A 27,283-nucleotide genomic window follows, 5' to 3' on the forward strand; every position below is an offset into this window, starting at 1 on the left:
GCTGTCTTTACAATTTTGATTTGCTGGATCTTTTCTGCTGACAGTAATGGTGGTGTAAAGAAGATGTGAATCATCAAGGAGAATAAATTTAAAATTGAAATTTTCTGTTCTTTGACTGAAAGCTCTCTGAATTTCATTTGACTGGAAAAATAAGATAAAAAAGAAATCATTTCCAAAAACTTAGCATGCAATGTTCTTCATTAGCAGCAAGAAGAACACAGATTTAAAATTCTTTCAAGTTATTAGAGCATATGAAAAAGCCCTCAAATGCAATGTGGTTCTTGTTGAGAACACAAAAGTTGGGGGAAGAGTAGAAATGTCAAAAAAAAAAAAAAAAGAAATCACTATATTTAGAGAAACCAAAGTCCTACGTATTCTATATGAAGTATATAGTAAGACATCTACTGGCATTTCATGATGTATAGTAATGTGGTTGTGGTTCTCACAGGATAACCCAGTAATTAGGATGTTTTAATCTTAAGACTTTTTTTAAAACTTAGGAATAAACACAAAAGAACATTACTGAAAAATGAGAGCTTCAGCTAAAGTAATGCTGCATTACCCTGATTATTTTTAATAAATTTTTCCAAAAATTTCATTTACATAAAAAGCTCTTATGTTTCAACGGAATGATCGTGGTGCCTTTGAAATGAAAAATGGCCAGTAAATGTCAATACAACCAAGATAGATCTTTTGGTACTGTAGGAAAAACAAAGCTTGTTTTTTCAATATTAACATTTCAGGATGACTGTGCTTTTGTTTGCTACAACATTACAACATGATGGGCAAATAACTACAAAAAAGACTCTCACATTCTTTATTATTTAAGAGTTCTGGACCCAATTTGTGTGTTTCACACACAGGTTGAGTTAACTCCTATTCCTGTCAGTAGGATACACAAAAGTGCAATCAAGCCCATCAGGTCTTAACTTAGTTTGAAATAAAACTTCGCAAATTCCTGCTGGCAAGAACCATCCCGGTTTACAACATTTAAAGACGGAACTGTGTCCACTGGGTCATGACGCACACACATCTTGCCTGTATGCAGCAGCAGCTGTTCCAAGGGACATTTGCAGTCACAAGGAACAGTATTCCTAGCACCATCACGTGATAAGGAGCAGTTCCTGTAACTCCACAGCAATCTGTTTACGTTTTAACTACAACCTCAGCTCCGGAGTGATGTCATGAGCTAAGAGTCTCCTCCAACCTTCTTGGTCTTTTGACTACAGAGTTAAACTTAAAAATATTATACCTCTTATGTGCAGAAATCAGTCTACAAATACAAAGAATCCAGTATGTTTTATTTCTAATAACTCAATGTTATTTAAGCTTGTCTTACAACTTCAAACCACTGGTGTTCGCCATGCTCTCCCTCAGTTTTGCAGGCAAAAAACTGCTGCCGAGAACACACACTGAATCAACGTATTCCTGAAGATCTGGGCAATGCACTGATGTATAAATAAGAAAGTTAAAAAATTAACTTTATTTATAGAATTCAAACTGTAATTTGAATTATTCCAGTAAATGCAAAATAACATGACATAGAAGTGAAAGAAAAACCAGCAACCTAGCTATAAATAATTTTCCCAGGAACTTACTTTCACCCTAATTCATACATATGTTTAATTCGAAGGCCAACATCATCATTGTCATGCCCCTCCATAGGCTTGGGGAGAAATAACACTTTCAGGCACCCTGCCAGAGCCCACGCACTGATTACAGTGCTGAAGCTGTGCCCAAGCATGGATCATTCCCCCTGGATCCACTATGACTTGGTCACGGCTCTTCACTATGCCATGCACGAAGGACAGAGAGCCATGACACTCCTCTGATTCCCTGACAGTTACATGTGCAGCATGGGGAAAGAAGCCATAAATCAAGGACAGAGCATGTGTTGCCATATTCACACTGACCACGTACCTAGAAATTACAGATTCTTGAGAGCAACCATTAGTTACTCTTCAGGAATCTTCAGCATGGGTAGCACTGCACATTTCAGTATCCTTATAGTATAACAGGAATAAGAAGCTTCAGTCTCTCAAGTTAACACTGTTTTCTTCACCCAAATACATCACCTTTTTCTTTTCTTTGTACCTGGTCTTGTCTGAAGCAAGCAGATGATGACAACTGCCATTAGTGAAATATTTTAGGATAGGAAAAAAAACCCCAAACAACCCCAAAACCAATCCAACCTATTTTTTTGCCACAACCTTTGCAAGGGCATGCTTCTAACAACAGCCATCTATGGGTAACCACAGCCAAACAACAGTCTGAATACTCCGGTTGTAATAAAGCAATATATTTGGATACACATCTGGAAGAAGAATGTCAATGCTCCAGCTACAAGTTAGCTCACATGAAGCTCTAAAACTGCTTGAGTACAAGGCTGCTTAAGATCACAGCATCACTGCATTCAAATGAAATATAATATAAAGAGTACAGGCCATGGCTTCTTGAAATTCATTCAACACAAAAAGGCATTAGAAAGGGTTTTCTCGGCACAAAGTGGGAAATGCTCTGAAAGAGGACTCCATGAACACCTGAAGGGCTTTCTCAAAGTTTCAGGCAGGGGTAGTTTTCTTTATCTATCAGACAGCGTTTTAAGGGCCTTGAATGACTCTGGACCAAACACAATCGCACGGCAGGACTGAATCTGGAATGCCCGTGAGAAGGATCTTAGGAGGGCTTATCTATTTTACATGCAGTTAATAATTGCTGATTTGGCACCAACTGTGCAGGCTTATAAGATCTTTTCCAGCAACGTTGTTGAGCTCCAAGCCTTGTGCAGACTGTTGCTGAGCCGCCCCTGTCCATGGTACTTGGCCAACCACCCCCGGGCCGACACGGGCCACCACATGCACTGACTTTGGCTCTAGGTGGCACATCCAACCACACAGCTGTTACGTCAGGTTTGGAAGGACACGCACTATAGTTCTGTTGGCCGAAAGCTGGCTTTGCTGGCATGGATTAGTGAATAGGATTCTGGCTTGCTTTCCTGATTTTGGAAAGCTCAAGTCTTTCTACTCAGGTCTTTGTTCAACTGAGGCAACGAGGCTAAAACCCCTTGAAATGACAATTCTGCCATTCATGAATGCTAGCCATGGAAATCAACTAAGTCCAGCCTTTGAAAATACAGGGCTCTTAGGTGTCATTCAGTTCCAGTGGAATCAAGTACAGAACATGAGTCTTTTCCCGACTGAGTCCTGTGGGACTCCTGTCCTGACCAGCCTGGCAGTCCCAAGCATGCCAGGATGGTTTTATGTAGGTAAGTCATAGAAGATCCAGTTCTCTGAGTTTACAGGTTGTTCAAATGTCCTTCCAATCTTGTTCTTTTAGAATCAGCATGACTAAAAGGTATGTATTACACAGGGGTTGTTGTTTGTATAGTACATGTCCTATGGGTATAAAACATTACAAATCTAGCTCCTAATCTTAGGGTCTTTCATGTATTCCATTTCCTACTTGTCTATAGGGGAAAGGTATATTCACAGTACATAACTTTAGACACCAAATACAGGATCCCAGTCTTCCTCAGATGCCCCTAAAATTAGAGAGAAAGTCTTGCTCTTTTACTAAATGATTCAGGGAACCATTAAACCCACTAAACAAATAATGGTGCCTTGGCTGTTTATAACAAGCATTGACTATGCCTATCAACTACAGCAATAAGCATGTCACACCACCAGGATTCCCAAAGCCTGAAAATGTGAAGTCTAGATGTTTATCCTCTACAACTCCTGAGTTCAGGAGCAGGATGACAGGGGCTTTTCTGTCGTCTTCCTCATCTCATCCCCCTCCATACAAACACCAAATGTAATGAAAGACACTGAAAGACTTTTCATAAAGCTGACTATAAACCAGCTTATTCAACCTCTTCAAAGGGAAAGAGACTAGCCTCACTGTTTTCCAACCACCCACTCAATAAACCATATAGAGGGAAATGAGACCACTGACCTTCAGACTGAGACTCTCTATCACCAATGACTTTCTTGTCATAACTGATATAGCATACAGGTCTGAAGCAGTTTCTGCTGAGTTCCCTCTACTGTTCTTGAGGAACTTTTAAACTTCAGTTTAAAATGAACTAAATTACAACAAATACTCAAGGCCCTTCTATGTTAAATTATAACTGCAGACACACACTCATGACCACATATGGAAAACAGAGAGAAACAAAAGATAATAACAGATATGAAGCAAACTGCTAATCAGGGAGCAAAACCAGTCCAATCACACAGGTGTGTTGTGTTCTCTCTTGCTCAAGGAGTCTAGCTAGCTACCTGAGAGAAGGTCACTTGAATTAGGTGAGACAAATCCTGCCCTGTAATCCATCTGAAAGGGATTATTTCAAATTATACTTACTACATATTTAACTGTCCTTATATACTCCAAAGGACCGATATAAAGGCAAGATTCCGACAGACATTTCTGATAAACATTTACTTCTCAATCAGGTCTTGCTCTGCTAATTCATGATGAAGATGTTACACAAGAACTCAACATTAGAACAATTCTTTAAATTCAAAAGATTTTTAGGTCAGTTCTTTGTATGTAAAAACCAAACAATTACACTCTGAGCGTAACTGGTTTAGTGGTTACCCCATCAACTCACATTACTACAGCTATAGACAAGAATAAAGCAACACAAGTAATTTTATACTTCTAGCCAATAAAGCACTAGTTTCCTATGTATTTTCCGTATTTAAAGTGAGCCATCAGCCTCGTGAAACTAAAATTGAAGGCTCATTACACATGGGACATGTATTGTGGCTTGTTACTAAAATTGCCTGATAGTTCCCATGAAAATGCTCCTGAGTTTAGTTGTCCATAATTTCCTCAAGTTTTGAGTTTGGACTGAAACTTGCTCTGTGTGGTGTTTGAAACACAACACTTTATTTTGTCATGGAAAACGTCTAACACTTATTATATTCAGGGTGGGTTTGTGGAAGGCAGGAGCAGGAAGATAATATCTCACTGGAATTAAAAATACTGTTGACAATATTTTTGGAAATTGAAATATTTTTGGATTTTGAGCTCTTTGGAAAACTCTAGATCTAAATTATAATGTCATGCCAGTGAAAAAACTCATACAGACCACATTAAAATGTGTCCAAACTTTGTGTAGTTATAGGGTTTTGAAATAACTATTATTTGACACTTACAATAGTCTCTACCGAACATATGCAATCAGCTAAAACCTTTGAATACTCCATCGTCGGAGCTCAAAAGATCCCCATAATGCTCTCAGCTGCTGCCCACCAAGGAAGGACATGGCACTCAAAGTAAGAGCAGGCAGCTTGTGAGGGTTTTTCGGTTTTGTTTTAAAGGAACTGTCTTGTTACTCAGATGGTGGGGAGGAGAATTCTGACCCTAACACTGAAGAAAACAAAATTTAAACCCAGAGACGTTCAAAGAAATGTAAGAGTTAAGGGAGAAACTCTGACAGAAAGCCCGATGAGCGTCTGAGAGTTATGAAGAGAGATGAAGTGACTGGGATAAATGAGGGAAATAATGGGAAAGACTAAAAGCTATTTGGCTGGAGGGAACATAGGGATTAGGACTGATGTGAGCAATGTTGAGGAAACAAATGGACAAGAGATAAAGAGACCGAAGCTGTGACTACATACTTGATAGTGGTACTGCAACACTCTCCCTTATTTGTTTGTCTCAGGCCAAACTCAGGGTTTTGCTGGCCCAGGGGTTTGTGTCCCGCCACAGAGAACCGGAATGGGTAATTCAACAGTACTAAAAAAAAAAAATCCAAAACAACAGCAAAATATCCACCTTTTCTCCCCACCCAAAATATCCACCTTTTCATCCTCATTTTTCAGATGAACACATTCCTCTGTCAAGTTCATTACACCATCACACAAACACAGCTGTGGTGCCAGAACCCAGGGCAGACAGTGCAGAAGTGGGAAGAGGTGATGGGAAGAAAAGATGTTTAAGCCAGGTTAAACTGGTGAAGAAATTCATGTAAACGAATTGATGAATATTGATTAATGGATTGATGATGTAAATGACCTGATAAACTGATGAAGGTTAAAGGAACCTGATGTGGGAAGGGGAAAATGTATAGACAGATCAGAGAAAGAAAGCTAGAACAGGCTGGGCAAGAGTCTAAATGGGAAAAGAAGCCCTAAGAGTAAAGACTAAAAGGGCATAAAGAGAAAGTACAATATCAAGTTTGAAAAACAAGCCCAAAAACAGCACTTAAGCTTACTGAATCTTTCTGAATTCAGAATATGTCTGTTTTCAAGTGCCGCATTTCCTTATCTGCAACACAAAGATAATGCTGCCCTTTCAGCTCTTGGATAACATTTAGTGACAAACCACAGAAAAATCCATGAGGAAGACTAACATTTTATAACAGAGTTTGCATAGCGTGAAATAAATCCCAAAGCCTTGGGAAGCACTGATGATAAGACAAGCTATTTAAAAGGTGTTCTTTAAATGCACAGGTGCGATGGTGCTCACTGAAGCAGAGCAGCTGTGGAAAAAGCCGCACCACTGTGTGATCAAAGACTGGATCAGCTTCCACACAACGGGGGCACGCATGCCTGCAAAGTAAGATCATACAGGTATTTCTTAATTTTGAAGAGTCTTAGTAATCAAACTTAACAGTATTCTTAATGTATTTGTCCATAATAATCTTAGGGAACATAAGAAACCTTTACCAAAACACATATAAAGGAATATTCTTAGCAACCAATATATCTAGTTAATAAATACTACGACCAATGCTTCCATCACAGACATTACCGTAAATACTAAAAGCAAGCTTATGGTGGCCAACTACTGACTTTTGAGAAGTTGGAAACCTTGTCTCAAAGTTTCTGCCTTAAAAGCAAAACTTTGGCCCACTGTAGTGCCCGGGTGAGAAAACAGTGTCTGCTCACCAAGACCGCTCTCTGCACACAGGGGCAGGCGACCAAGATTCGGAGCATCCGGGGTGAAAGTCTGCACCCAGGGACCCTTGTGACTCCAGACACCTGAAGCTTGTCAGGAGTAAGTGCTGTGCAACCCCGCTGTACCCAAAGCCAATTTGGGGTGTAACTTTAAACATGACAGAGCTCTTCTTGAAGCAGGGATTTGGAGTACAAAATTAAGAAGTCAGGGTGTGTGTCAGGGGCAGGGACAGAGACAGGAGAGACAGGGATGGAGTAAGTGGAGATCCTTGTCTAGGCAGGTGACAACGTATACTAGGAGGGAGGTTAAGTAGGAGGAAGCAGGATATTGCCCAGTATTGGCAGAAGTCTTTAAGACCCCACCTGTCATTTAAATAAACCCACTTAAAACACACTATAGATATACTAAATCCTGAGTAGCACTTCAGTGATTAAAGTCAATATGCTGTAACAGCAGAACCATCTGACAGCACTCCTCCCAGCAAACAGCAGTATTTTTCAAGTTTTTCTCCATTTCAGGGAACTGTGAAATGTCAAAAGAAAAAATAGTAAACTCCAAAACAAAGTCTGTCCATCCCAGCCTTTGATTAAAGGCAACGCTTAGGATCTGCCCTTAAACAGTAATCCTTCCTGTGGGATGTTAATGCTCCTTGGCTTCCTGGCAGCAGGGAGACCTTTTTTTATAGAGACTCTCTCAGTAGCTCACACACCATTTTCCTTCCTTTAATGTGTCCTTTTAGGCCTGGTACAACGTGGAGCCACTCAGGTGCAAACCTTGAAGTCCTCCTCTCTATATTCTCTTTCATCCAGAGATTTTTAGATTACTGGGCAAGTTCAGCATCAATACATTGCCCCACTCCTGTAACTTACTCATTGCTTTTTGGAAACACCATCTGTGGGACTGAAACATTCCAGCCTTGGTCTGAAGTCCGCAGCCCTATGGTCCTCCCTGCTCCCGTACAACCTCAATACCCCTTCCCTTTTTTCTTTAATCACTTTCATCATCTCCAGGAGTGGCTGGGGGAGGGGGGGGGCAGGTGGGAAGTACTTTAGAGGGAAGAATATTTGTTTTCTTGTTGCCAACAAATTAAAAGAGGCAAAGGAAAAAATGACTTATTTTGCATGGCACCTCCATCAGTAAACTCTCTTCACTAAAACCTCTGAGAAGACACTTCAAAGTGCTAAATTGTTGAAAACGCCATCCTAAACTACAGAGATACTATATTTTTAGCAGCTAGGGCAAGCCAGCGCTCCCATATCGCTAGGGGCCAGGAGGTGGGCACGGTCTCCTCTCCTGGCTTGACAGCACCTGCTTTAGCGTCAGGAATTTAAATGGAAAAAAATGGAAATGTCTCACACACTGAAAACAGGAAAAATTCCTTCTTGCCTGGAAATACGGTGAGAAAGAAATCGTGTTACAATTAATAAATTCATAGTTTAAAGGTGGTCTTCAATCCTCACTTTTTGTAAAACTCGGGAGGAACAGGATAAATCTGTGCTTCCTCTGGCTTTAGCAGGCAGGGACCCCAAACCACAACTCTTCTCCCTCTGGCTTCCATAGGGAAGACACAATAACCTGTCTGCCTTTCCATGGCACCTCGGCTTTGCTGCCTCTCCAGGTCTGCTCAACCCCTGCCTGTGCATCCACTGACAACCTTCACATATACGTGGGGAGTGGGAGGACGCCAGCCCATGTTGTCCTCTCTTCACGCCAATGTCACCATCAGTGGCTCCAGTCCTGCGTATGGGAGGTGGCAGAGGGAGGAGAGGAGGAGAGCAGTAAGTAGCACTGACAGATGGTAAACTGGTCCTTATACTTCATTACAAAGCAGCAAAAAGAGTTTCCATCTTTTCTCATTCAACCTGTGTGAACACGCAGCTATTACCTACTTCTGCCTTCCTAAGGGGCACGTGCTACTCCTTCTGTGCTCCTCAGGGCTATGCAGGAAAACAGGCAAGCAGAAACCCTCCACAACAGCAAACAGAAACGTTAATATTCCCATATGCTCAATAAGATTATCCCTCGCTGTCATCAGCCTATGAATATTGTACACTTTTTCTTTGACACATATGTATGAATGCAGCATTTATGATAGGTTAATAATTAATACTGTGCTAATACATGCAAGTCCTATGGCTTAGCTTTTAAATTCTTTAATCGTCTATGTTTTTTTAATATTTTGATGCAGTACCAATCAGAGGCTTAAAGCAGGTCGCTGCCTCATGGTAATGAAAATAAGTATTTTAAGAGTTTACAGTCCACTGCTCCCATTTTCTGATTGCACCTACGAGAACATGATTGATAAAAATGCATACGCATGCACATTTGCAAAAAATCCAGACAGACAAGGCTAAGATGTAACTTAAAATAAATCAAACATATCTGGACATGGAAATTAACTCTACAGACATTTGAAGAATCTCATTTTTGACACATCCCTATGTCACACAATAATCACCTTCATGGAATAACAGTCAGCACTTTCTAATTATCCTACACATTTGACCCTACCTCCCTGCCTCCTCCTTTAAAGTCCTTAATTTTCTCTGCTTCTGTATCAGGATAGAGCACTTTGTATGGCAGCCTAGCAATCACCATCACAAATAGCTGTGGAAGTATCTAATCTTGAAACAGGAATAATCAAACACTATTTCCCAACCGTATTTTACCATGTTTTATGTGCATATATTCAATACAAGTAATTCATAGTGAAATCGCCAGCAGCTGCATACTTTGTGCAAGTGCTCATGTCTGTGCCAGCTTATGAATGTCTTTATTTTGTGTACATTTTCTCCTTCTCTAATGAATCGGGTTTTGGATACTTTCAGGCTAAAAGATTACTACAAAAAGGCAGAAATACTCTGTAATATGCTCCTACCAGTTGGAATCGGTACATTGTTTTCAAGGCTCGTTCATGAAGTTTGAGTAGTTAAATCATATAACGTCCACAAGGACTTTAAAGGCCCCTGGGACTACTTCCCAAGTACTTATTCTTTGCTTAGTAGTTACGGATGTGCATTTTTCATGGTTCAGTTCCTCATTTTACATGGGCTCTGCATAGCCTGAGGTGTCATATTTCATGGGAATTTCACAAAACAAAAAAAAAATTACACAAAAGCTGAAGATTCATTTTCATAGAGACAGAAAGCAACCCAAAGCCTCCCAGCCTCTGTCAGCTTTAAAAACAAGGGAAATCCGTAATTTTATGGTGGTGTTATTGCTGAATTCCATGTCGACCATGAGAACCCTATATCCTCCTCACAAGCAGTCCCAACATGAAAGGCCATTTTATATAACGCACAGAGCAAGGAACAGCTCCGTTTATTTGTAGATGTGTAAATTACTATAGGGTGGTTAAACTTCTGAACTCAAATTTGCTTCAGTGCCAATTCCCATCCCAGAGTGGGAGGACTCATACTGTGCGCTGTGTGTTAGGACCATCTGGCTCTGCTTCCAGGTGGATCACGGATCAGAATCACATCCAGGGAAAAGGGAGGGAAGAGGAGGAGGAGGAGGGAGGAAGGAAAGGGCAGGGCTTCCTCCACAAACTAAGGGAACACTTAAGGTTGTGTTCAGTAGGAAACTCAGTGTAATGCATGCATAGATCGAGTCTAATAAATACCATTTTAAAATATGCAGATGAGAAATGAAGAAAGGAAACGCTAAAAGCATAGAGAGGAAAGCAAAGAGGATGTTTTCCCTCTTTTTAAACTGCATGGTTTCCGAGGTCAAGCTCTCCCAACCACCCTTGTACAAGTAAACAAATGCATTTAGTCTTAAAGAGATACTTGCAGAAGTGAAAGAGGATTCAGCTACCAAGCTAAGGAGGTTTAGTGTTTATATTACTAATCATGGAGATAGTATAATGTGCCCTCTTTTCTGGTACGATGAAGAGCATTATAATCTCATTATTTCTAATGTAAAGAGTTCATGAACCAGGATGCCAAATCCATTCATATTTTTTCATTCCATGGCTTTTCAAGACACAAAAAGAGGCACATCTTGAGGTTTCTCCACCCATGTAGCAGGAAGAGGTACTGAGCCATCAGGTATAGGCCTGTTTTTTCTGGGACTGTTACTTTTGATATGAACAACAAATGGCACCTACAAAGCTCACTGATGGAAAGCTGGCAGCGTAGCCAATTTCACAAAGGGAGATGGCATGGCTGCATCACAGTAACACCATACCTAAGCTCAGCAGTGCTGCTCATTAACAGGTCTTAGTAGCACAGGTACACTAATTTGCTACTAATTTGCTAACACAACTGTGGTTTGTTTGGTTTGCTGGCTTTTGTTTGGGTTTTTTTTGGTGGTGGTGGTGAGGAACCTAGGTTGAATCTCCATGTGGAGCTGCCCCATACTATGTGGGCATAACAGCTTCCAGGTGGAGTTGCCATCTGTTGGTATGGATTCATGGGACTGCAGTCTGTCATCCAGCATAAAATGAATGATATGAATTTTCAAATCCCCACAGGACAAGTGTCCAACTCTGATATGCTTTCTGATGGACTCAGCAGAAAGATCAAAGAACTGAATTTACAGGGAGACTGAGCCAGCAAGTCCCTCTTAGAAGCAATACTCCTAAATAATCAAGCTTTAGGCACTTGATTTCTCTTTAAAGCACAGACTCTTACTACAGCTACTTCAAGATCAACTGAGAAGTTTGCATAATTTTAAAAGACTGCACACAAGTCGTCAACTTGAATATGCAGAGATATGGGCAAGAACTTCACAGTCACATAGGGGTACCTGCACACTGAAGGTTAAGAGAAGAAAGTCAGGAAAGTTTTCATACTTGGCTTCAGGAAAAGAAATAAATGCAAAGGTAAGCCTAATCGTGCACTGTCTGTTCCTATTTACTTGTGCCTGGGATACTTTTCTACAGCTGGAAAACTTTAAACAGTTCTCCAGTTCATACTTGAACAGGAATAATGCAAAGGTATGCACGATACACAGCATTAGCTCCATTTTCACTACTAAACTTAACTTTACTACCATCTGTTTTACTGCTGTGGTACCAAGCCCAGCAAGACATGTCTACTTAGGATAACCTCTCACAGACCTTACTTCTAGTCTTTTGATATTTACACAAACCCTGCTGATGATACAATGCTTCACATACATTTACCACAGAAGAACATGCTTCCCCATGCTAAACACTTTATAATACCTAACCTTTAACGTAAAAGGCCAAAGCCACATAATCCATCAGGGTGAGGGAGGAAAATTCAAGAGCACTGGAAGCATTCCTGTCCTTGTAATAACGAGGGGTCTTTCTGATAAAAACAGCCATCCGATTCCTGGAAATGGATCATCCCGCCATTACAGAGAGCACGCTTATAAACCCTAAGCATTCCTAGTAGCAGTTGGCTCGATGCAGAAATGCCACCGGCTCGCTGATAACTTCATGTCTGGATTTCAGAACGAGAGGGTTATCAGCAGCAGCTTCCACTGCCCGCTTGCAAAACCTCACCCTCACCTTTGACTTCCTCTAGCTCCTTGACATCTTCGGGCACACAGTGTCCTGGTGACAGACAGCAACCAGATGGTCTTTACCATCCAGCACTGAGTTGTTTCAGGAATTTAATCTGATTTCCCAGAATACGCAGTACAACCCTTCGTTCTAAAGTTGGTGTGCAGGTGGGATCGCATGCCTCTGGCTTTATAAATAGGCCTAACCATTGGTGGCTTTGGTACACGTCTGTGATTGAGCCATTTGCCTGTTGCTTTAGAAAACCTGACCCCCCTGCCTGGGCACTCATCAGCGATTCTGACCAACTCCGGTGGCTCCTGTGCATGTTTGACCACCCTGTCAAACAGTTGGGCATCTCCTAATTCCAACAGCAAAATCGCTTTCTGCTTTACAATCAGTAGCTCTTACAGCAATTTCTTTTCACTTTTTGTTGTTGTCAGCAATATACAACATAACTGTAAGTTGTACATACAACATACGAGTATGGCATATGTCAGATCCCTCACCCAGGACCATCTTTTGCACTTGCTCCAATGTCTGTAGAGACCAACAGGACTTTATCACTTTATCAGAAGTGAAGTGGGCCCATGATAGGAAAAACCAAAACTGGTTCTATTGCAACCTAGTTTTTCTGTCCAGATTATTGAATGAAATATGGATTATTGAAGTTTTGGATATACCCTATCTTTAATTTTAGATAATAATGATGGATTTGTTTTTTGGGGGAGGGGGTAACTTAAAGCAGAAATATTGCCTCAAATCATAACTCTTAGCCTCCTTCCAAGCACTTGTTTTCCTATATTTCTTCTTCTTTAAAAAAAAAACAAAACAAACAACAAAACAACAAACACCACAAAGCAAAAAATCTAAGAACACCAAACAAAATGAAAACCATCTCTCTCATCTAGACTTTAAACCCAGATTCTTATTCCCCATATAAGCACACAGCTCCCACTAAATCAGAGACCTGCATCCAAAGGCAGAATTTGATTCAAACCTGGTCTAGTATAAGCACAGACTGATGGTCTCACTTTTTCCTCAGCCTTAGTTCTTTGACATTTTGCGCTGTAGCAAGGTCAAGGCCTCTTCCTGCTTGGACTGGACACCTAGCTTGTGCTTTCAGACCACAAGAACGAACTCTAGCTTTCATCTAATTATGGATACCACTAAATACTGATTTGAATCCACAAGCAGGCAATTAGGGATCCAAGGACAAAAATACGCTCTGCAAAAAAGGCTGGATGACCTTCTGACAACCTCCTCATTGGATGCGAGGGACAGACGGGACAGAATCCCACCAAGTAGAACTTCTTACATCATGGTGTCAACAGACTGACCCCTGAACCCCCAATACCTCACTTTTTCAGTATATTTTTAAAACAATTAAGCCTTGGTCTACACAAGCTGCTTTTCCTTCTCACCTTCCGAATAGCACTAGCTAAATTAACAGAAAACATGAAGACTGCCATAATTCTACCAATTATTTAATTAGTCTGTGCTCAGCCATGGCAGTTCATGTGTTGCTTTCTCATTCTGTGCAAGGAACAGAAGATTTTAAAATTATATCGAAGGCATCTTCAAAATTACAGTAAGACATATTAATCCTCATCAGTTGTGGACATTTTCATCTTTCACCAATTTCCACTTATTTTTGAATATTTAGGCAACACCCACCATACCACAATCTTGTAACTGGGACAGAAACTTTTAACTTCAGTGCTATGAGTGAAGTTCATCATTCTTATGGATAATTGTCACCAAAGGAGAAAAAAGGAAGGGGGGAGGGGGAGGAAGGAAGCAAGCCTGTTTCTGTGGGGAAAAAAAAAAAATCCCTCAAAACACAGAGTTTCTTTACATCTCCATAATAATTCAAAGCAATGTCGAAGAATATATTTAGGGTGAAGAACTAAAAAGTACAGAGGAAAATAAAGCTGTTTTCTAAACTAGTCTTTCAACAGAGTAACTCTCGAGAGAAGCCCTGGCTACTGTTGGTTTAGGACCTATACACTATACAGTGACAAAAGGGAACACTTTGGGAAAGCTACTGTCAAACAACTCTAGCTGGGGGGACCCGAGCAGAAATAAACAGCCACTCTCTTAGCACTCAACAATAAACTGTCTGGATTTCTCAGTATTGTATGTAAAAGCCACACTTCTCTTCACTTACCCATTAAAGTAACTAAAACTTTTGTGACTCATATTTAGTCATTCTTTTGGCAGCTTGGTCTGGCTTGAACCAAGGCAAAACCACTAAAAAAACCCCACTAAGCAGAACTTCACAAGCAGGAAACATTAGAGTGAAGCAATGCAGACCTTTAGAAAAAGGAAAGCAATGTCCTCAAGAAGTAACTTGTACCTGGGAACTCACTGAACCACCTACAACCCTTACGTATACATATATTTCCAACCTATTTTCCCTCCCAGGTCTAAATCATAGAATCATTAAGGTTGGAAAAGACCTCTAAGATCATCGAGTCCAACCGTCGACCCAACACCACCATGTCCACTAAACCATGTCCCTAAGTGCCTCATCTACTCGTCTTTTAAATACCTCCAGGGATGGGGACTCCACCACTTCCCTGGGCAGACTGTGCCAATGTTTCACCACTCTTTCAGTCAAGAAATTTTTCCTCATGTCCAATCTAAACCTCCCCTGGTGCAACTGGAGGCCATTTCCTCTCGTCCTATTGCTAGTTACTTGGGAAAAGAGACCGACACCCACCTCGCTACAACCTCCTTTCAGGTAGTTGTAGAGAGCGATGAGGTCTCCCCTCAGCCTCCTTTTCTCCAGGCTGAACAACCCCAGTTCCCTCAGCCGCTCCTCATAAGACTTGTTCTCCAGACCCCTCACCAGCTTCGTTGCCCTTCTCTGGACACACTCCAACACCTCGACGTCCTTCTTGTAGTGAGGGGCCCAAAACTGAACACAGTAGTCGAGGTGCGGCCTCACCAGGGCTGAGTACAGGGGCACGATCACTTCCCTACTCCTGCTGGCCACACTATTTCTGATACAGGCCAGGATGCCATTGGCCTTCTTGGCCACCTGGGCACACTGCCGGCTCATGTTCAGCCGGCTGTCGACCAACACCCCCAGGTCCTTTTCCGCTGGGCAGCTTTCCAGCCACTCTTCCCCAAGCCTGTAGCGTTGCATGGGGTTGTTGTGGCCAAACTGCAGCACCCGGCACTTGGCTATTGCACTATGCACCCGGCACTAAAGCTATTTCTTGAAGAGTACAGGCAAACAAGTTCATAGGAAACACTTGGAAACCACTCAGTCAAGATGGGCAGCCCCGCATGGGCAAGCCCTGGAGGTGGAGGAGGCAATGCTGTGTCTAAGGCTGCCATTTACTGTCACAAGCCCAGTAAGCTGGGTTAGGATCACAAGAGGAAAAGAGTGAATCACAGCAAAGGTGCTGGGGAAATGCAGCCAGAATATGAAATTAAGGAGAAATCCATCCCTTTATGATTTAGGTTAAATGGAGTGAAAATAAGGAGGATGTATTTCACTCCAAAAAGATCTGCAGGACAAGGACACCACAGCAGTAAGGCACAAGAATTCTAGACAAAGATGACTTTTTTTTTTCTTTTTTAAATCTCCATAACTAAACACTGAGTTTAAAGCTTATGGGACCCCCTAAGTGCTAACTGTGATGTATCTTCAGTGAAATTTATTAACCTATTCATCAGTACTCCGAGTTTCATAAAATGCAGCACTGCAATAATACACGCGACTGTCACAAAAAAATCCAACCAATCGCTATGGTCGTCCAAAAATAATACACCAGAAAAACATTCTTACATGACGTATTTAATGTTTCTTTTCAGCACCTTCCTCAATGCATTTGGATAAGATTGTCTGGCTGCACCGTACTTCCAAACCTATCTTTATCTCATTGCACATGCAGACCTATTCAGAAAGTACATGCTGGCTCCTGGAACTGCAAACCAGCTGACATAATCTTGGAGTTGTAAAAAGCTTTGAACTTCCTGAAAGACAATCAAGACAAATTTAATTTCTGAAATAAAATCCACATCACAGAGAAAAATCGTATTATTGCAACAGATGCTAGGATACACTACCTAGAGAGAAACTTCAGCTTCTTGCACCAGCAAAATAGGGGGAAAAAAAGACCTGATTTCAGAAGACACCAAACCCTAAAAGCATCTTCTTAAAATAAAGGTTTTAGCTCTATGGCTTACTTCCATATGGTTAGTTTTTGTTGGTGGTGGTGGTGATGGTTTGTTTGTTTTATATTTATTTTGAACAAGTTGTGACCACTTGTTAATAACAATGCAACAAGATGAGTTTGCAGTTTCCTTATTATGATGCCGTGGACATTGCACTAAGGCTCTGTTTTATCATTCACTGAATTCAGTGGAACATCTCTAACTTGAGACCATGGACACCAAGCTCTTAAACACAGCACAACTAGAGAAGCCACACCAAGAAAGAGATCACTGTCATCTCCCTGAATTCTGGATGCTTTAGGGTATATCCTAGTAACAAGAAAAAGAAATCAATGTGGAAGGAAGTTTTAATTCTTCTCAATCCATACCTGGATGATGGCAAATGAGATCTCAGTAAGATGAAGGCAAGCGCAATAGTGTGGTGAGATCACTCAGATGCTACTGACTTCTCTGGTATCAGCAGATCATTCTGCCAACTGTGAGGCTCAGTGCCCTGGACCTTATCTGACACTGGAGCAGAAGCTCTGCAGGGCTATCCAGTGTTTGGATTATGAGGCCACTTGGTTACTCAGGTAGCGTAAACACCTATCAGGCTTCCTTACTTTGAATTTTCAATATTTGGCTGCAAAACCCAGCTGAAGGGAAAAGACGTCATCCAGCCACACTAGATGAATGCCAAGCTGATAAAGGAGTAAAGCCCTAGACTGAAGGCCAGACTGTCCTATACAGCACTTTTATTTTGCTTCTAGTCTGAATTTTCTGAGAGCATCTATGGCCAGTTTCTTCCCAGAAACCTCTTCTTTCAGCTGTAAAGAAAATCTTTCTTTCACATGTTTCTGTGTCCTTGTCTAGTTTCATTGTGGTTAGTAGTCTTCTACTTTTGAGTATATACAAGCTACTATTCAAGTACATTTATATCACTGTACAGCTACTGACACAGAACATAATTTGTGGTACTAGTTTGGTTTCTTATACACCCCCAAAAGCTGGTATTCGTACAGTCTAGTCTTCAAGTTCTTCGCATGAAGCCACACTTACTATTTGCATCCTTGCTTTCAATAACTTTGCATTCCTGGTTCTTATGAAATCCTTCTCATTATTTTTGTATTTGTTTTACTCCTCAATTTGCAGTTTGAGTTTTGGCAGCTAAATACATCAAAGTGACTTTTTTAAAGACAGCTATATACGCCAGTCTAAGAAAATTCAAATGAGCAATCCACCACAGCTATGCATTCGTTAGCGCTCTCTATTTACTATGAGATCATCCAGCAGCAAAGATCCCTTGGTGTGATTGTTCTCCCCTTGCTCATAACCCCTCAAACTATCGAAGGAACTCTCTCAATTTGCAGCCTGGGTTTCCTGGTTAGGTCAAAATCGCACGCATTCATATTTGGGTCACAACACAGTAAATCAGCTTTCTAATCCAGTAACACACCTTTTCCACATCACTCTCCAAACCCTACCTTTGCCAGTTATCTTTTAAGTGCGAAGAACAGAACGTAAACCTCTGATTACCTGTTTAACTCCAAAATATCAGATAGCTAAAAATTTTTTCCAGCCAACTGTCCTTAAGATATGACCGTCTCACTGTTTGTTCCATAGCTACTAATCCCACTCCAAGAAGTTATTTTGCTCTGTGCCCTTTGACATTTACAATTATCCAGTGAAAGCTTTAGAATGCCCTTTCTTTCTCAGAATTACGGATTTTCAGTACGATCTACAAGAAAAGCTGGACAATGGAGAGACTATCAATATTTGAATTTTCCAATTCATCCTGCTCAGCAGTGAGTATTAATCCCCCTTAATTTTCCTGCATAACATGCAAGAATTGGGACCAAACTGAGGAACATGTTGCAAGAGACTTAACAAGGCAAGTTGAAGCAGACCTGTGAGAGCTTCAGAGCAATAAAAACAACTTTTGGATGCATTTCCTTTACCTCTCAGGATGTAGTTCTGATAATTCTGGTCGGCCTCTGCTCCCACTTTGATTAAGCAAGTCAGACCTTCAGCGACAACAAACTCATGAACCAAGTCCTTGTCATCCTGCCACAGGAGAAAGGAAAAGCTGTGTTAGAATTTTGAAAGACAAAGAAACAGTATATAACATAATGTAAAACCAAAGGCATGCCTGCAACATTGACTTTATGTTTCAGATGATGTAAGCAAGTTGATATGAAAGTTGTTCTATAGAAGACCGGAAGGAGAATTCTGAATTTTAAAATCAGAATTAGATACATTGATGCAAAGCAAGAAAAAACAAGCTTTTACCTTTAAGTCAACTACAGAAGATTAATGTCCGTAAAACGGGACTTTTGATTTTTTCATTAAGGGTTTGCAGACATTCTACCTGATATTAAAATCTCATCATATCACATAAACAGACATCCTTAAAGCCTTAAAGTGTCAGTATCAACAAGAGAAGGCCATCTATATGCCTTAGCATAATTCCGGTTTCAGTATTTGAAGTGTATACAACAAAACTTTTTAAATTGGTGTTTATTGCCATGTAATATTATATTCATTATCTTAACGTAATATTAATTCATTATATTTAGAACAGGAAAGTATAGTGTTGAACAGAAGAATACTAGTAGATAATATTCCCACGTTATGATGGAAAACAGCGAATGTAAGAGAAAATACTCCTTAGTATTTGATGGGAATTAAACTTGTTAAAGCGACTCACTTTTTTTTAGCCATCAGTCCTTTAGTCAGTGCAGCAGAATGACCCCATTTCACATACCAGGGAGAGGAGCGCTGCGCGCTACGTGCACAATACTATGCCAAGGGACTATAGAGCCCCGTATCTAAAGCTTGCCTTCTCCTCTTACAGAAGGCTCATGTAGACAAACAAAAGGCTACTAAAAACTTGATTAAACAGCACTTAATGAATTAGCCATACAACTTAGGCACAAAACCAATTTAAAATATTAATGGAAGAGAAGTCGTCTGTGGACAAAATCACCATAGATGTCGAGTCCCTTTTTCTGATTATTTTTAATACCTGTTTGCATACACAACAGTGTATTAGATAGACATTTCAGCTTTCCAGTAACACAGCCCTGAGAAGCCAAGATCCAGACAGTAGATAGTTTTGTTGAGAGTGATTTCTGAATTCACAGCATACACTTAGAAAACTGCCAAGGGAAAGAAAATAATCAAGTCCCTTTTAGTATGACAATTCACTTATTGCAAAGTTCTTTCAGCCTGACAGATTATTTCTTATGAATTTCCTTCTTTCACCAGAGCTAAGTTACATAATTCTTAAAGGCTGACCAAATGGGATATTTAAAATTGTAAGGTGATCTAGCAATTCATAAGAATTGTAGAAATTATGAGAAAAATCTGTTAAATGTTTCAGGAGAGGGTCAAATTTGTTAAAACAATTTAAATATATATTTTTACAGTCATGTATACATACACAAATTTATCACATGATAAAGCTGATTTATCCTTTAAAGAGTATATAAAAGAGGAAGCATACAATCATTCCCCACATCTTTGCAAAAGTATATCGTAAAACCCCAAAATATGTAAGCTAAAAATCCACTGCTGTGCACACTTGAGCTAAAAAATCTATTTATTTCTTAGTATCAATGTTTTATGTTTTGAGGGTGTTATTTTTTTCTTCAGATAGATAAAAGCCTTGATAATGTTTTCTGAACAGCTAGGAAGTTTACAAACTCCCATGTCGGACCAGGGCACTACAGACACAAGCACTCAATTTTATGAAGACGACAAATTTCCTCTATCTATCCATTTGCCATACCCAAAACACGATGGGATTACTAATAGAGTACTAATAGAGTACTAAAAGAGTACACAGACAATCTACCTGTTAATACAGACGGCACTAATTACATCCTGATTTCCTCTGTTGTATGTAACAGTGTTTTAAAGGCGCATGCACAGACCCCCCCCTCCACTGCAGCCCACCAGGGAATTCCCTTTGCCGTTCCGGAAGAGAACTGAAGAATTAAGACGGCTGTTGAGCAGCTAAGGACCTTTTTGCAGCAGGGGACCTTCAGCTGGCACAGAGGCTGCTGTACCTTTGGCCAAGACGCCAACCTAAAGAGCACATCCCGACGCACGGGACAGGGCCCTAGGAAGGGGCATGGTCAGCCAGGACATGTGGACCTCTGCCTGTCCCATCCCGAGCAGTGACCTCTGGTAAAGCCCTTCCCAAATGCCATCGCTGAGAGGACCAAACTCTTAATTGTGAATCAATTTATCTCAAGCTAATTTGTGCAGCAAATGATGCCAAAATTCACAAGGTGAACTTCCAGAATAACATTTTACAACTGGAGTCCTGGAAAAGTAATAAAGGAACACAAGATAAAACGCTTTCTGATGATCAAAGCCATATCTCAGGTTAATTCCCCCCAAACTTGGGGTACTTGATTTAAAATTAACCAACTACAGAGAAATACATAAATAAATATACATGCATGCAATACACAGATCCAAATCACACTGGATAAAAAGCAACATTCAAGCTCACCTTGTACAATGGAGAGCCACCTCCAACAAAGCAGGGAGGCAGAACTATACCCACGGATGCCAGAGTCGTCTCCTCCCTGGCCACCCCTCGGAGCCAGGCAACTGCTCCCTCCCATACATGCCTTTGTATATGGTGATTTTAACTCAAAAAACCTTGAGTCGTCTCTTGTGCTTCAAGAATTTTGAATCTTGTTTCTCCTAAAACTCAAGAGAGAGGAACATATCCCTGGAATTTGTCAGCTAAGCTTCAAGTAAAGTATATTCAGGGTTCAGGTACACTAAGGTTACACACCATGGTAATTCACAAGAAGTTTGCATACCTAGAAAGTAAGTTACACAGTATGCCAAGGTCAATGGTTAAAAGTTCCCTGCTACTAAAGAGAAAAGGTGCCAAATTTCCCCTACCCAGAGTGGGCAGTGGTGGGAGCAAGGGCAAGGGACAGAAAGGACAGGAGCACACAGAATTTAGAAAAAGTAACAGAAATCAGTAGCATAGTGCAGTAATCAAGAAAGCTGTGGGGAAAGCATCATCCGAAATAGTTTTTCTACAAATCTGATGACAAATAGATGCATATTTTATTGGACAACAACATTGTCTAATTTAAGAGAAGCAAGATATAACAATATAAACTGAGTGAATTAACCACAAATTTTTTTCAGATGGTAATGGTGTCCTAGCTCAGAGCACACTTCCTTGTTCTTTAAATACCTTTTGTTGATACTTGAGTAGACATTTTGATTTTGCATCAAGTGTGTTTACACCATCCTTGAGTTGAGGAAAAAAAATAAATCTATTCTGGATTGACTCACAGTCAAAGAAGCAAGACTGGAAAAACAGGAAAAAGAGGAATAACTGTGGTCTGTGGATTCTGACGTTTGTTAATAGACCTAACATGCCTGCTTGGGAAAAATAAAAGACATTCGGATGATAAAAGAGAAATTGTCCCTATGCTAGAGAAGTTAACAGTAGTTCAGCTTCAGAGACCTTCAGGTCGAACCCAAAAACAAAAGAAAATTTTTAACAGCACATAGCCATTAAGGGCTGTTGACATTCAGTGAAAGATAAAAACTGAAATACCCATTATAACTTTAAGATGTGAATGCCTATTAGAGTATCACCTGTGGAAAAATTAGCATTTAATTCTCAAAATACCTAATGCTAAAGATCTGTTTTATGTTGGTGAGTTGTTTTGTTTTTTTAAACGAGGACCCTCCCAAAGCAAATTGTGAGATCTGCCTTCTAGAACTTTTTCAAAGCAGCCGAAGGAGTAAACCACTACAGCATAGAGTCATCCTTGACTGAAAGGAGATACATCGCAGGGGAACAGCAGAGGAAATGAAGGGGACGAGGGACTCTAACCAGACTGCTTTTGGAAAGCACTGAATAAACAAATCAAACCTGAATTAAAAAAGGCTTTTAAGGTACTTCTCCTTTCCCAAATAAAAGGGAAAAAGAAGGTGCAATGAAGCGGAGTACAAACACATCATGCTCTAGACATAAATCTGAACTCAGTACATTATCTATCCCACCATGTATATACGATGAGAGGAAAGAAGCAAACATCTGGAATGTGCAAAGAAAGATGAAAGGCATCCAAGCCCATACGTTCTACATTGAAAGGAGAATGTTTACATCAATTTTGGTCTAGGATAATCTTTTCAGACCCATTAACTCACTGACTTGCCAAGTTAGGTGACCTCAAGAGTAAAGGCTACCCTCTAGCAGTGGTAAGAGGTTCAGGTTTCCAGGAAAAGAGCATTCATTGTACGGAATATATGGTGTGTGTGACAATGATATGTACAAGTAGCTGCCACATGTGCGTGATAACAGTTAAAAGGAGGCAGGGAAAGGTTGTCATTTGCTATGGAAATGGACTCCTCCGCTAATATCGCAAAGATTTACGACCTCTTAATCAGCAGGCATTAAAGCACTGATGAGAAAAGCAGCAAAACACAGGCAAAGCTCTCTAAGCTTCCTGCTAAGCTCCTGCAACCGTAAAGATTATGCAGTGACACGAAGGCTGGCTACTCAAGTCTTTATGAAAAGATACCAGTGGCCCTGTCAGATAACTATATTTTATGCATTCATTCACAGATTTGGAATAGATCACATCTCTTCCTTTCTTCAGGCATCTCAGAAGGAAGAAAAAACAAGATAGTGTATGTCGCTTGTAACAGAGCTCTATCTTTGTCCAATGTATAATGAAAAAGACATTAACTATATTCAAACTGGTGAGTTTAAAGCTTGCTTATGTGGTTAACAAAATGCACAAATCATACTTTCACCTGCATAACTCAGCCTAGCTGTTAAGAAGACCCCATAAACCATGTGATCAAGCAGTCTATACAGTACGCTCATGTGCCACTAGCAGAATAAGAAGTGTAGGTGGGATTCCCTTCTTTCCTACCTGTTCTCCTGTCTGTGTACCATTTGATATATTCTCTAATGCAGTTTTGCGGGGTCTTATCTGAAGGTGGAGACTGAAGACTTTTTTTCAAGGAATGGCACTTTGCAAGAATGCACCTTATCTGATGTGCAGCTTCCACGTGCAAAGATAAATTGTTTACATAATGTTAAAGACAAATCTTTCTGAAGCCTGCTATTTCTGTGGGCCATATGTTTTTAAAACTTCTACCCAAAGCATGATGATTTTTCTGCCACAAGAAAGTTGCTTTGCTTCCTAATAAGAATCAAGGTTTTGGAACACAGTTTCTCAAGGGCAAGTTTTTTTAATTTTTTTTTTTTTTTTTTTTTTTAATCTAGCAAGCACTGGAGAAAGCTCTATTCCAAGTGTTTGGGGAAACTGGATTAGTAACTGAATATTCACATTTGGATATGCACATACATATTTCTCTCTTACGTGGCTAACAGCTGTGCAGAGTACTGTCTTTCCAAGAAATCATAACAAGATGCTTGTCTATGAGATTTCCACTAAGGAGAACTTCATTTTTATGGTTTTTTCCTTTCCTTTCATAAACTATCCCACTGTTTCTGGTTGCTTGAGCATTCCCATATTTAATCCTATGCTGTACAATCCTCTCCTTTTTCTGTTACAAGGTTAAACATTGCACATTTTATAATGTTCATTTCTTTAAAGGAAGAACCATGGGGTTCCCCAGCCTGTGCTCTCCACATGACACATTACTGAGTGAGCCAGCAATCAACATTCTGTACAGACCAAACTTTCCAAAATGCAAAAGTTCAATAATCCAGCCTAGAAGCGAGAGCAGCCCAGGCAGCTGGGGTGCCAGTCATAGCCACGAAAATCTTCTTGCTAAGCTTTGCCTACGGGCTTACAGGAGGGGACTGCACTCACACTGAGCTTCAGCAGTTGACGTGCTTCACCCTCTGTCTGAGGAAGAGTTTCTCTCTCTGCTCTTTCACTCTACAACATTCCTATTAGGAGAGATTTAAACTCTGATTCTCAGGCCAGCTCTGATTTTGTCTGTAGACCAAAACCGGTAACTTCACAAAGATATACCGCATTCACATTTTAACACTGTGATAATTCACCTAGGCAAAAGACAAGATGAATATTGCCAATTCACTGTGCAATGTAGCACAAGAGGAGAACTGTAAACCCTACCAGATTCAAAGAGGAGGAGCATCCTCCTCTGCTTCCTGAAATCTTGTGGGACAAGATGCTGGCAGCATACCAATACAGAGACCTACAGGCAGAAAGGGCACGGCTCATTCAGACACTGCCTGGCTCCAGAAATAAAAATTACTACTTTTTAAAAGGGGGAACTAGGGAAATCTCTATTCATTGCTATGTTCATCTATCAAATAGTATGCTGGGAATGTGCGCTGTCCCCTCTCTACATTAATACATTGGAGCTAGGTCTCCTTGGAAACTCCTCTTCCTCAGATTCCTCTGGCAGGAGTATACGCTGCACAGCAAGCAGGCAGAACTGAAACAGATGATTATGCTCAATGTGGAAAGAAAAAAAAAACACCAAGAAAAAATACACGGAACACTAAAATGCCAGCGCACTTGCAGAAAGTCCCCCCCAAAACATAAATGATGGCCACCCTTTTTAGAACTGAAAAGACATTTTTTCAGTCTGCCTTTTTTTTTTTTTTTTAAATCTCCTGCAAAGTCAAGATAGGATCACAAAGTTCAGCTGGTTTTAGGAGGATTAAGGGTTAGGGATTAGACTTTATTCATTTGGGGATGTAAATTAGCAGCAGAGGGACAGCAGCTGACTGGTGAGGAAAGGGAGGAAGGAGGAGTCAGGTCAAAGAGCAAACCATGCGTGACTGCAGGCTTTCACTGGCATAAATCTCAAATGACAATACATCTGGTGCTCCACCACAAGAAAGTAAAATGCAGGACTATTGCCCAATATACTTGAAAAGCCTCCTCTGTTACTAAGTGATTAAAGACAGAATGATAAAATCCGTGTTTCTGTTAGCAATAGCATCAACGTTGGGTAGGCCCTTATTCCACCCTTCCTACTCCTAACAGTGCAAGGAGAATAGAAAGCCACTGATCTTCTTTCCTAAGTATTCCTCTGGCTCTGGCAAACCCTCAACGTATACAACAAAAAACCCAAAACAACCCCATAGCTTGCTCCTAACCTGACTGCCCTGGGCAGCAGCAGCAATGTGGCAGCGCAGGGCTATGACCAGAATGCACTTCCATTACCTCAGAGCCTTCATGTCCACAGGTTCCCCATAGAATTTCAAATGCTTATATGATGCTCTGCCCCAGTAGCAATGGAATTAACAACCAGTTCCTCTCAGCCCTCCTTTCAGCTGCCTAGCTCTGCGACCCCAGAGTCTACATTAGAAATATACCACAATAAAGTCTCCACAAGAATATTTTTAACGATTGCTACCTGCCTTCAGCATGCATTGCATCTGCTAAAGTTACCAGCAAAATAATTACTCCCATCGACAAGACTACAATGATGTAGTAATAAAAGAGTTATACCGTGCTCTATTAGAAACAGAAATCCCAGACCATTTCTGGAGTCCAGCTTTTTCACTGGCTAAGCAACAGGTTGCATTTTATAGATCAAGATTGGCTTGCAATGTTTGCAGTTAGAAAAGCTCATTTTGGCTTGAAAACTGAGTAAACATAGTCAGGAAGTGATTGAAGGTGCATGGACCGCCAAGATATAATTTATAGTTGCTTTCCCACACTTTAAACTATAGTTCTGTTCTTTGGACTCCAAAATTATTGATACAATTAAAATACTAGATTACCAATCCAGAAGTGCCTGATACTATCTTAATTCAATTGTCACTGTTTATTTCAGTCCATTTTAAAAGCCAAGTCATCTACTGCAAACAAATCTGGAAAGAAATCATTCCAAAAACGTACACACACGCATATATATATACACACATACATACATATTCTTACATCCTGTGAGTCCCTCAAGACTGCATTGCCATTTCAACCCAAATTATTTAAGCAGCTACAAAACAATTCTATGTATGGACCAGATGAGCCGGTGGTTAAGCAGGCAAGTCTTAGAATCATAGAATCATTGAGGTTGGAAAAGACCTCTAAGATCATCGAGTCCAACCGTCGACCCAACACCACCATGTCCACTAAACCATGTCCCTAAGTGCCTCATCTACTCGTCTTTTAAATACCTCCAGGGATGGGGACTCCACCACTTCCCTGGGCAGCCTGTGCCAATGCTTAACCACTCTTTCAGGAAAGAAATTTTTCCTCATGTCCAATCTAAACCTCCCCTGGCGCAACTTGAGGCCATTTCCTCTCGTCCTATTGCTAGTTACTTGGGAGAAGAGACCGACACTCACCTCGCTACAACCTCCTTTCAGGTAGTTGTAGAGAGCGATGAGGTCTCCCCTCAGCCTCCTTTTCTCCAGGCTAAACAATGCCAGTTCCCTCAGCCGCTCCTCAGAAGACTTGTTCTCCAGACCCCTCACCAGCTTCGTTGCCCTTCTCTGGACACACTCCAACACCTCGACGTCCTTCTTGTAGTGAGGGGCCCAAAACTGAACACAGTAGTCGAGGTGCGGCCTCACCAGGGCCGAGTACAGGGGCACGATCACTTCCCTACTCCTGCTGGCCACACTATTTCTGATACAGGCCAGGATGCCATTGGCCCTCTTGGCCACCTGGGCACACGGCCGGCTCATGTTCAGCCGGCTGTCAGCCAGCACCCCCACGTCCTTTTCCAAAAGGCAGCTTTCCAGCCACTCTTCCCCAAGCCTGTAGCGCTGCATGGGAT

The 27,283-nt window shown here is 40.8% G+C and overlaps 1 protein-coding gene across 11 annotated transcripts in view; it reads right to left on the bottom strand.

The window, feature by feature from the left end:
- Positions 1-27,283, bottom strand: part of FHOD3 (formin homology 2 domain containing 3) — a 416,636-nt gene that overhangs the window by 188,052 nt on the left and 201,301 nt on the right. For all 11 annotated transcript variants that reach the window (XM_076330252.1, XM_076330251.1, XM_076330250.1 and 8 more), the window contains exon 5: positions 18,508-18,613. In XM_076330252.1, the coding sequence (XP_076186367.1) occupies positions 18,508-18,613 (106 nt within the window). The remainder of the gene's footprint in view (positions 1-18,507; positions 18,614-27,283) is intronic.

This window comes from Aptenodytes patagonicus, chromosome 2, assembly GCF_965638725.1.
Source record: "Aptenodytes patagonicus chromosome 2, bAptPat1.pri.cur, whole genome shotgun sequence".
NCBI lineage: Eukaryota > Metazoa > Chordata > Aves > Sphenisciformes > Spheniscidae > Aptenodytes > Aptenodytes patagonicus.